The sequence below is a fragment of the Apium graveolens genome, chromosome 10 (genome assembly GCF_009905375.1).
Source record: "Apium graveolens cultivar Ventura chromosome 10, ASM990537v1, whole genome shotgun sequence".
Lineage (NCBI taxonomy): Eukaryota > Viridiplantae > Streptophyta > Magnoliopsida > Apiales > Apiaceae > Apium > Apium graveolens.
In genome coordinates this window covers 233,206,906-233,219,405 of record NC_133656.1, presented here as the reverse complement: position 1 = coordinate 233,219,405, position 12,500 = coordinate 233,206,906, and the positions used below count along the sequence as shown (strand labels likewise).

Genomic DNA, 12,500 nt, shown 5'->3' with positions numbered 1-12,500 from the left:
AGTGTAACGGGCCGGTTCGGTTACGGGCCAGTCCCGGTTTCAGTAAATTGAATTCGTGTTCGGTTTGTTAAAATATACGGTTTGAACGAATTACGAACCGGCACGTGGCGAGCCGAATTATACGATTTTTTAACGAGCCGAATAGCGATCGGGCCGAGTCAAACAGCTCGTTTGGCCACCTCTAGTTGCTATGCATGTCAAATATAGTACCAATACTAAGTCTCGTAACAACTCCGTGTCTGCCACTCGCAAATCTGCATCTACAACTGATTCAGTTCTGGTTTGTGATTTTTGCCATCTCAATGGTCACACTCGTGACAAATGTTTCTGTTTACATGGATACCCTGACTGGCACCGCTTGTTTGGGCATCCTAAACCTAAACCTCGATCTTCTTCTACTGCTCACAAGGAATCTAATTCTAAAGATACTACCAATTATGATATACAGGTTGCTCATGTGTCTTCTCAATTTGTTTCCTCTGCATCTTCTTGTGACTCTGGTACTTCCGATTTCACTGATTCTCAATGTCAGCAGATAGCTTCAATGATTCAGGCCAGCCTTAAATCTCTTACTCCTTGGCAAAACCATCATGTGTCTAGCACTCTTCTTGCAGGCACGTCTACTTTCCATTTGCAAGGTAAGGTGTTTTGTTCTGTGGCATCTGTTTACACATTACAGTCTACTACACTTGCACATTCTTTTGATTGGATCTTAAACTCTGGGGCTACTGATCATATTATTTGCCAATTACATCTGCTTCTTAATCTTGTTTCAATGCAAGCTCATTTGTATTTACCAGACGGTACTAGTACACCTATTACACATTGTGGTACACTCCAGTTAACTAATAACATTACATTACAACAAGTGTTGTGTGTTCCTCAGTTCAAGTGTAATTTGATCTCTATTCCAAAGATGACAGCAAATGCTAATTGTATTGTTAGTTTCTCCGATTCTAAATGCCTTATGCGGGACCCTCACTCGAGGATTGAGATAGAGATTGGTAAACTTCATGGAGGCTTATACAAATTGTTGCATATTATTATTCCTGCTAGTGCTCCTTCTCAGTCTATGAATGTTCAATCTACTACTGCTCACACAACTCAACTATGACATGCTCGCATGGATCATCCCTCAACCTTTGTTCTTCAACATCTACCTGGATGTTCTTCTGGTGATTTGTCTCAGTTTAGGGAGTGTACTATATGTCATCAGGCTAAGCAAAATAGGCTGGTTTTTCCTGTTAGTACATCCTCAAGTAATTCTCTTTTTTCCCTAGTTTATTGTGACCTTTGGGGTCCTTACAAAACCTGTACTCATGGCAAATGTAGTATGTTTCTAACAATTATTGAGGATTTCTCTAAGAGTACTTGGGTGTTTTTGATTACGGATAAAACTCAAGTATTGTTGTTACTGAAACAATTCATTGCTTATGTTCAAAATCAATTTCATACTACAATTAAAGTTATTCATTCGGATAACAGTACTGAATTTATCAACAATGAACTTCGTAATCATCTTCCATCATTGGGTATTGTTTAATAAACATCATGTCCTTATACCCCTCAGCAAAATGGGGTTGCTGAGAGGAAGCATCAGCATGTCCTTAATGTGGCCAGATCTCTTAAGTTATAGGCTCATCTCCCTGATTCATTTTGGGGTGATTGCATTCTTACAGCTGCTCACCTAATTAACATCACTCCTTCTCGGTTATTACAGTTCAAGTATCCTCATGAGTTGCTCTTTCATATGCCTCCCAAATATGATGATCTACGAGTGTTTGGGTGTCTCTGTTATATGACAAAAGTTTCCCCTCCCAAAGACAAATTTGCTGCTAAATCAGTTTCTTGTATTTTTCTTGGGTATCCTTTTGGCCAAAAGGGATATCGTATGATGGATTTGAATACTCGTAAGACTTATATTACTCGAGATGTCTATTTTGTTGAAGATAAGTTTCCATTTATTGAGTTACATGTACCAATTGTAACTTCCATTACACCTGCATCAACTTTAATTCATGATAATACTTCTTCTCCTCCTTTAGTTCCAGCAGTTACTCAGTCTGATCTGGTACCTACACCTACATCTATTATACATGTTCCTAGATATACTCGTACTTCTTGTGTTCCTACTAAATTTGTAGATTACACTGGTCTACCCTCATTTCTCCATGGGCATTCTCATACTGCCAGTCATGTTACTTATCCTTTACAACACTACTTGTCTTATCATGTTTTTAAACCACAGTATGCCAAATTTCTGACTACTACTACTACTGGTCTTGTGCCCTATCTATATTCTCAAGCTGTTAAACAAGAAGTATGGTGTCAAGCTATGAGAGACGAAATCAAAGCTCTGGAGGACAATGGCACTTGGGAACTTGTTTCTATGCCCGCAAATACAAATATTGTAGACTGTAAATGGTTGTATAAAATTAAGTATAAAGCTACATGGGAGGTTGAACGATACAAGGCCCGTCTGGTAACCAAAGGCTTTACTCAAACTGAGGGTCTTGATTACTTTGAAACTTTTGCACCAGTGGTTAAAATGATTATTGTTCACATATTTCTTACTTTTGCTGCTGCTTATAATTGACCTCTTCATCAAATGGATATCACCAATACTTTTCTACACGGTGACCTCCTTGAAGATGTTCATCAAACTGAGGGTCTTGATTTACTACTAAGGATTATCTTGATGATACCACTACTACTTGGGTTTGCAAACTCCTTAAGTCGTTATATGGTCTTAAGCAATCTCCTCGTATGTGGTATCTTAAATTGGCTAATGCTTTGTCTACATTTGGTCTTCGACAGTGCCCTGTTGATCATAGTCTCTTTACCATTCATAAAGATGGTAAGTTTGTTGCCATACTCGTTTATGTTGATGATCTAATGATTACTGGATCATCTCCTGAGCTTATTTCTCAAGTTCAATCTTTTCTGCAAACCAAATTCAATATTAAGGACTTGGGTCATATGCACTACTTCTTGGGCTTGGAGATTGCTCGGTCTGACTCTGGCATCTATCTTTACCAACGCAAATATTGCCTAGATATTTTGAACGATACTGGCCTTGAGACAGCTAAACCTTCTGTTATCCCTATTGAACAGAATCACACTCTGCAAAAATCTAAGTCATCTCCTCTGTGTCCCAGTGATGTTCGAGTATTTCATCGGTTGGTCGGTCGTCTCATTTATTTAACGATTACTCGACCTGATCTCAGCTATGTTGTTCACATTTTGGCTCAATTTATAGCTAATCCTCTACAAGATCACTTGGATGCTGCGTATCGAGTTGTTCGTTATTTGAAACAATCTCCAGGTCAGGGCTTACTCTTTCCTGCTTCTAATGACTTAGTACCCCGGGCTTATTGCGATGCTGACTGGGGTGGCGACTTAAACACTCGATGCTCGTTAACTGGCTATTGTATTATGCTTGGATCGTCTTTAGTCTCTTGGAAGTGTAAAAAACAGATCACAATTTCTAAATCTTCCAGTGAAGCTGAATATCATGCTTTGGGAGATACCACATGTGAATTGTTATCGATTTCATCTGTTCTCACCACATTGGGGAAACCTGCTACTTCTCCTATTGCTCTTCACTATGATAACAAGTCAGCTTTATATATAGCCTCGAACCCGATGTTCCATGAACGCACCAAATATATTGAAATAGATTGCCATTTTGTCCGTCAGAAACTGCAGCAAGGGTTCATTGCAACGTTTCATATTGGTTCATCTGAGCAGCCTGCGGATTTTCTCATTAAGGCTCTATCATCTGGACAATTGTCTTATCTCTTATCCAAGTTGGGTGCCTCAAATTTCTTTTCTCCTTCCAACTTGAGGGGGAATGTTAGTAAAGAGAGTGATGTAGCAGATTATAGTGGCAATAGGTGTTGGTTAGTAAAATGTAGTAGTTAGTCAAGTCTATAAATAAAGCTTTTCAGCTCATTCTGTAACAATTTTTAAATCTGAAATATACACACATTCTCTCTTTTTCTTCATTATTAAAACATGTAAGCATATATTCCGAGATCAAGTCTCATCATGCGGTGTGTTGGATCTTGAGTGTCATTTTAAGATTAGTGTGCTTCACCAATCCAGGTAAATTAGCTAATTTATCAATGTAATATCAAAATTTTACTTAGGTCACCCGATCAAAAAAAATTTCAGTCAAATATTGGAATAATAAAAATATTTCAAATAAATTATTATCGTTAGTGTTATTAAATTTACTAACGAAAAAGTGACGTATAACTGTTGTGACATCAAGTTTAATAGCGAAATTATCACTAAACTTTGTATCATTTTCAATTAGGTTATCGACGATTTTTTTTCAAAAAGGTTATTTTCTTTTTCTTTTAAAAAGAAATCAAATAATTTTTTCAAAAATCTGAATTGATTAAATAACATATTTTTATTGATATTATTTTCAACATTGATAATTATATCTGACGGATAATTTTTTTGAATATTTATCTTTTTCGAATAATTACACTTTAATTAAAAAATTTACATACTTACTTTTTTAATATGCTTGAAAAATGATATAATTAATTTTTTTACCTTACAATTTTTTTTAAACATGTTTGGTCCAACAAACGGTACATTTCATTACAAAATTAAAGCTGGAAACGTATAGAGAATGAAAAAATATTTTCAGTAAATTTACAATCAATAAATTTTGGTTTACGATAATGTTTTTACTATTTGTTTTAAATGATTAAAATTTAAAAAACATTAAAAAGGAAATATACTTATTAAAGTCAATTTTATTTCAAAAAAGGCTAAGATTCATTTTAAAATTTTTTAACCATAAAAATGATATTTTCTGTACAAATTCAAAGCACGAAACTTAATGAGAATAAAAACCTCTATCCAAAAAGTATAAAATCAATAAATTTTGACTTAAGATAATTTTTTTATGAATTTATTTGTGTTGTTATTATATAAGAAAACTTTAAAATAAAATATATTGCTTAAATTTATAATATAATAATTTTTTTGTGTGTGAGCATATTTCAATTATTCAATAGAATATAATAATTTATTTTTTAAATAAATTTTTGGTTAAAAATTAAAATTTCAAACAGTGAGTAGTTTGAAAGTTTTTAGATTATTTAACAAATTTCCATTAATAGTCAACGTATTTTAACCCAAGTGAAAGTTTTGATAATATTAATGTTTAATAATAATGGATTTAAATTGTGTTTTGAACCTAATCGTTAATTTTCAAAAAGTAATTCGGGTGATTTTTTTTAATCAGAGGATTGTGTTGTATACTTGTATCTAGTTAAAATTGATATACAATATAGTTAACTAAAACACATGTTCAACAAACAGTTTTCATTCAAAATGCTAATTTAAGCTGCTATTCAAAACAATTAATTTAAGTTGCCGAACACGCTTATATCCTACCATTACGCAGAAAACAAAATTGCCGACTATAAAGTAAAAAGCTAGCGGTTCTATATAAGCACAAATGCAAGTAGTTGAGGACTTGAGATAATCAAACAATTCAACTTCAAAGAGTTATATATTTGTGTGGTGAAAAGTTCATACCACGTATGAGGTATGACCATATTAGTCTATAACCATAATTGATCATATACTGCACACGCTAGTGGAGTATGGTAACCTGGTCCAAATAAACCACTTAAACATACACAATGAACTTGTAGACAAGAAATTCCTTCGTTTTCCTGCATCGTTTTCTGTTTCAAACTACTTGGAGAAGTCGGCAGTGTGTGTGTGTAACTAAATATCTGGAGAATAAACATACATATATGTCGACATGTCTATATCTCACATCTCGATATCAGCATTACAAAAAGCCCTATATCGAGCAAGTTAATCCATTACAAAACCAACATTCCAAAACATGATTTGAAACATTTAAACACTGAACAAGTCACCAGATATTCTTCTAAAACCTATCAACTAGGAATTCATTTGTATCAATATGTATCAATAGTTCATAATGATTAGCTATATTCACCATACTACATATACAAACTGCAGATTTAAATGATGCATAGCTTAAGATCTAAAGTTGATCTCTGAAAATACGTCTCAATCTATAAGTGTTGAAATTAAAGAAGATACACCAAGTAGTGCTCAAGTACTCTCACACTCATCCGACAAGTGTCCCAGAAGTTCCTTAGTGCATGTATATATCAGTTGTCACACTCATTAATTCATGCCACTAATCCCGTGACCTCTCATAGACTCTATTACTGTATATAGCACATATATACATGATTCATCAGTATATATAGAAGTAGTGCATTAACATTAACCCTCCATTATTCAGCTTAGAAAAAAATGGAACGCAAGATATTATTTGTCACTAGTCTCATAGTACTTATATTCGTATTGACCTATTCAACCGCATTTAGCACCACTGGCAGCGGAGGAAGGAAAATGGGTGCACCGGAAAAGAGTGGCACGGCTACTGAAGGTGGCACCGGATCAGCACATGGTCCTAACTGGGAATACAACTGGGGTTGGGGTTCAACCCCAAGTAGTGGATGGGGTTACGGTTCTGGCTCTGGTAAGTCTCCTAATGGTTTTGGCCACGGTTCTGGGTATGGTTCAGGCACTGGCACCGGCTCAGGCTCCGGATCAGGCTCCGGCTCAGGCTCAGGCTCCGGCTATGGAACTGGTGGCGGTGGTGGTGCTTCTGGCCATGGATCTGGGTATGGAACTGGTTCTGGACATTCACCCCATGGGTGAAGTACATGAAACTTAAGTTGTATTAATATATATATATACACACACACTACATACTACGTGTGGAGTATGAGTTGTGTCTATTAGCCAGCTAGTGTTGGTGATAAATGTATACTAGCTTGGAGTTGGAAATGTAAGTAGATGTCCTTATGCTCCTAGTACTGACTGCAAAATAAGACATTTGTAGCAAAAGCGTGGTGTTACTTGAATATCTATAGATAAATATATATTGTACTAATAAATAATTATTGTTCTATTACAGTGCATGCAGCGCTAAATCATAAGAAAAATTGTATTTCATGGCGGTAAAAGAGATTTTTGAAAACTCAACTAGCTCAAAGACACTATTCCAACTAACTTCACTTGCATCATGATCAGTCGGTCACAATACAGTTTTGGAAACTTGCAAAGTCATGCTAGGTGTCGACACCAACATAGAAACTGAAAGGGTAATTAGCAGGGGTAAAATTTAAGATAAAAAAGAAAAATTGACATGTTCCAGTTATTTTCACAACATTTAGAATTTTACATAAACTCAAGGAGCTGGCCATTATTGTATAATGCCAATTAAATGTACAAGCCCATGAAAATTGCAAACCATGTATACCTAGTAGCAACATAAAATTAAGCAATCTTCAGGATATTAACCGGTAAGTAGATAGTACGGGAGTATAGTCAAACTTACAAGATAACCATATTATTATGCTTAAAAGCATGCTGCGCTCATCATGAATAACTTGAAACTTAACCATAGCACCTAATAGGGTCATTGCAGCCTTTCTCGGAGGATTGTCGAAGACCCATTCGGCCCCCCTTGGCGAGGTATTGCTGATGGTACTCCTCCGCCCGATAAAAAGTTTTGGCAGGTAGAATCTCTGTTACAATTTTCCGGTTTAAGAGCTTCTGCTGTCGCTCCATGCTCTCTAGGGCTTCCTTCTCTTGCTCAGGTGTGTAGTAGTATATTCCAGAACGATATTGTGTTCCAACATCATTTCCCTGTCCACAAGATCATTATATTGGTTATTGTTTTAAATAAAACTAGAAACTCTTTATTTGAAAAAGGTTATTCTGATGGAATGGTTATTTGAAGCTCTAGTAAAAAGCGAAGCTCAAGTAAAAAGCTCGAATACGTACGAGATCGCAGTAAACCTGCTAAAATAATCCCCGTGTAATTTCAAATTTTGCACTCTACTTACTAATACTTTCATTAGTAATACTAAAAAAAGAGGGTGCTGAAAATACTCTATTTTCTATAAAGATAGCTTGAGCCAAATACCCTCCATAGTAGCAAGCAGTTTGGTTAAAGCTACTTCCGCCGAACTTTGCAAGCAAGGTTTAAATATCATGTGGCAGGGCACAGGTTGTACAACAAGCTAACACTTATGTGCAAATAGGTACCTATACTTTATATCAACTAGAAAATTACACAATAAACTGTAACTGGAAAATTAAATAGAAAGCCTTTGGCTCGCAGCTCATTCACATTTAGTAGGATTGGAAAATGAAATTAAAAGACCTCTGCTCACAGCTAACACACTGTTCTAATTCAGCAACCTTATTTTTATGTGCAAAAGTGTCTCGTTAGTCATTACCTTATTCCTATTAGGCATTTCGCTTTAAACTAAACTTGGGAAATAAAAGAGAGAATACTCTGCACCCAACTTAAATAGTGACATCAAATTTTATAGGCAGAGATAGGGCTCATTATCAGAAACCAATAGGGCCGCTACATTAAGAGCACAAATACGAGATACACCATACATCTGCAACACCTGCTGCTGTATAAAGGTTTTATAGAGCATATGCACCTTTTAATTTTTATATCGCATTGTAACAAGTACACACTAGTTAATAATCCATTTTGCAATATACGAGACAAGTCGTGTTTCATTTTCAAACAAACATTTACGATTTCGTATTTTGATCATGTGGCAAACAGTAAACCTAAATAATTTTAACAGCTGAATACAATTTACCGAGCTTTAAAAAACATTATTGAGATTATTAATTTATCGAATATTCATTTATCGAGATAACGGACCATACCGAGCGATTAGGAGTAGTAGGATCATGTCTAGACCAAAACACATCAAGCAAATTCCCAAAACTACACTCATTCGGGTCATACTGAACTCTCACAACCTCGTTATGTCTCGTATTCCCGTCACAAACATCATTATAACTCGGATTATGAAGAACACCTTGAGTATACCCCACTTCAGTTTTACTCACACCAGCGACTCTCTGAAACGCTAATTCCACGCCCCAAAAACAGCCGGCTCCGAATTGGGCGAACTGTTGACCCGGACCCGGAATGTCCGCGTCGGGTTGAAGAGCAATTGAGGAAAGCGGGTCGGATTGGTAGGCTTGGGTGGGTTGTTTTGACCCGGAGAGGAAGTTGGAGAAGAAGTTCATGGTGGGAGAGGTGTGGAGAGAGGTGAGTCTTGTGGAGGTGGGGAAAGGGGAGAGAGAGGGAGAGAGTGGGAGAGATTTTTTTGAGAGAGGAGAGAGACGGTGGAGAGAGGTGATTAGAGTTGGTGGTGATGTGGTGGTGGTTCTCAGCAGAAGCATTTTGGTGGTTATAGATATATGTACGTGTTTAATTTTGAAAGAATGGACAATCTATAGCTTGTGAAAATCTGTAAGTAATTAACATGTTTTCACAAAAAAAGAAAAAAATTAATAAATTGAGATTAATTTTAATTTAATTTTTTAGTTTTTTTTTTAATTAGTTAGTTATTGTTTTTAGAATTTGGATTGTGTGTGCTTGTTGTAGTTTTTTAATAAAGAAAACATAAAAAAATATAGTGGAATTTTATTTATTTATTTTATTTTATTTTGTTAAGTCAAATAAATTATATGATTACATTTTGCAAATCTGAAACTCGTTAGTGTAAATATAAAAAGAAAAAAGAGGTGAGAAAAGATACGAATACCAATATGTGAACCATTCCTAACCGCGTCACTGTGGTTGCCCAGGGGTAGGAGGGTTTGACACGAGATTCGAAATTAACGTCGTGTGTGTTTTGTTGTCTAAGAACCGTTTAAAATTAAAAAAGTTTATAATTTATATATGTAATGATAGATTAAAAATACAAGATATTTTATTTCTTCAATTCTAATTTTCTGATTATTATAGATTCGATAAAGTAAGTTACACAGAAGTCAGAACGATCCATTATTCACAAGTATACCAATTATCACATTTGACTATTTCATGTAACATCTATCTATCTATACTATACTATACTATACTATAATAATCCAAATGAGATATAATTTTTAGTTTGGTTGACCCCTCATTTTGGTTATCCTTTTACATCACGATTGTCGGATCTTCTTTATCAAATAATTAGAACCGTTATATCCACGTACTAAAAAAGATACACTCCACAAGTTTTCAAGTTCGAATCTCGTTAACAACAAACATTTATATTATTATTTATAAACATACATATAAGTTCTCAGGTTCGAATCTCGTTAATAATAAACATGTATATTATTTATAAAAATACATAGTAGTATAAGTTTTCGGATTCGAATCTCACTCACCAACAACAAACATTTACATTATTATTTATGAATAAAATATCATCAATCATATACTATTTATACTATTTGAATATAACTTTAAATTATAATTATATAATCATTATTTAGTATTTAATTATTTATATATAATTTTAATAAAATTATATGAAATAAAATTAAATATATATATATATATATATATATATATATATATATATATATATTAAACAAGACTCGTGCATCGCACGGGCCGTAAGCTAGTACTAAACTATAATAACCGAACAAAGCTATACTTTGTACTTTGGTTAACCCTGATTTTGGTTATCCCTTTCTATCACGATCGTCAGATCTCTTAACCAAATGATCATAATCGTTAGATATGAATACTAAAAAAAATACACCAACCAAGCTTACAGGTTCGAATCCCGCCAACAACAAACATTTATATTATTATTTATAAAATTACAAATAAATTTCTAGGTTCGAATCCTGCCAATAACAAACATATATATTAATATTTATAAAAAAATACACTAACCAAGTTCACAGGTTTGAATCCCGTCGAACATTTAATTATTATTTATAAACAAGGTTAATGGTTCAAATATCATCAACCATATACTATTTTATACTATACTATTTGATTAAACTTAAAGTTATACACAATCAAATTATAATTATATTGTTATTAATTTACGTATTTAATTATTTATATTAGAATTTCAATAAATCATATTAAATAAAAATAAAAAAATTTAAATATTAACGGAACCCGTGCATCGCACGGGTTTTAAGCTAATATCATTAATATAAAATCTCTTCTAAAAACTTAAATCTATTCTCTAAAGTTTGAGTTTGAAAACTGAGAGAAAAGAAAAAATTGAAAAAAGATCAAGAGAAAAGAATTTTTTTTACGAGAGAAAAGAAATGACCGAGAAAAAAAATTCTAATACTTTTTCTCAAAAACTTTCTTCCGAAAAATTAAAGAATATTTGAAAACATTCTATCACATTACTTTTCTCTTTTTACTTCTATTCTCTTTTACACAAACTCGGGAGCACACAAGTGTTTCATTTTCTTTTATTATTATATTGGTTTATTTAGAATGTGCTCATTAGGGAAACTCTAATAGAGAGTACTGTGAAGGGTGCCTTAACGACACGTCACGTGACATTACGTGACTTGACAGTTCTATTATCACTCCATTAGAGTTGAGACTTGACACTCCTATTATTACTCGAGTTGAGAGATATTATTAGGGTGTCATAACTTGCCTTACATTTTTATTATCACTCCATTAGAGTTGAGAAATATCATTAGGATGCCAAATGAATTGGTATTGATGCCAAAAGTTGGCATTCCGTGAAATATGGTGCCAACTTCATTTGTGATACAACTAGTGCATAAAATATCATTTTTAATATATTTTTATTATGTATTTTTTTATTAAATTAGTGAAGTTAGCGTATTGGGGTGTCAATTATTGGAATATTTTTAAAAAAGATGTTAAAAATGATAAAAAAAGAGAAAATTTAAAATATAATATTTTTGATTATGTGACAATCATCAGAGATGTTCTTAACACACTCTAATAAATTTTTGATGAGTTGGGAGAATGAAATTTCGTGTATAAAGAGATCCATCTTAATTTTGCTAAAAGAGTCATCAAAATAAAATTTGTCACCTAATCACTTATTATGTGTTCATAAGTAGATCATAAAAAAAGCCCATTATATATTAATTAAATCACTTTTCTTGTAAAAGTTAACTAACTCTGTATGAGAAATTAACAAATTATTTTAAAAATTGGTTAGAAATATGATATACGACAACTTTTTCTCTGCTTTAATGCCTAATAAGACTTTCTAGAAACGAACTCGGATATGTTTACACAATGTCGCCATCAAAGATCACCCATGGTTTAATCAAGTCCATCCAAATTGGACACCAAGCTCCATTTTGAGGGCTCCGTTGGTTTTTTGACAAATTTGAATGTAAAATTCATTTTTATTGGACAGTTATTCACAATTTTACAAAAATATACTGAACATCACTATTTCTGGGGTTCTGCCATTATTACCCGGAAGTAGTGGCGTTTTGGGATAATATTCTCTTTTTTTTCCTCCCCTTTGTTGCCTTGTACACCTTTCATCCCCCTCAATTCTTTATATTGGGGGACGGGGACTCATCACGCACTTTAATACTCTAATTAAATGTAATTGCATAATTTTTTT

General features: G+C 33.6%; 2 protein-coding genes across 2 annotated transcripts; one reads left to right on the top strand and one right to left on the bottom strand.

The window, feature by feature from the left end:
• The first annotated feature begins 6,293 nt into the window (after window positions 1–6,293).
• LOC141689439 (uncharacterized) lies at window positions 6,294–6,996 on the top strand. Its single transcript, XM_074493722.1, has one exon. The coding sequence runs from the start codon at window positions 6,328–6,330 to the stop codon at window positions 6,736–6,738; it is 411 nt and encodes a 136-aa protein (XP_074349823.1). The 5' UTR covers window positions 6,294–6,327; the 3' UTR covers window positions 6,739–6,996.
• Window positions 6,997–7,203: 207 nt separating this feature from the next.
• On the bottom strand, window positions 7,204–9,357 carry LOC141689438 (peptide methionine sulfoxide reductase A1-like). Its single transcript, XM_074493721.1, has 2 exons — window positions 8,782–9,357; window positions 7,204–7,731 (listed from the first exon to the last, which is right to left on the bottom strand). The coding sequence occupies exons 1-2, from the start codon at window positions 9,304–9,306 to the stop codon at window positions 7,480–7,482; spliced, it is 777 nt and encodes a 258-aa protein (XP_074349822.1). The 5' UTR covers window positions 9,307–9,357; the 3' UTR covers window positions 7,204–7,479.
• Between the last annotated feature and the right edge of the window lie 3,143 nt (window positions 9,358–12,500).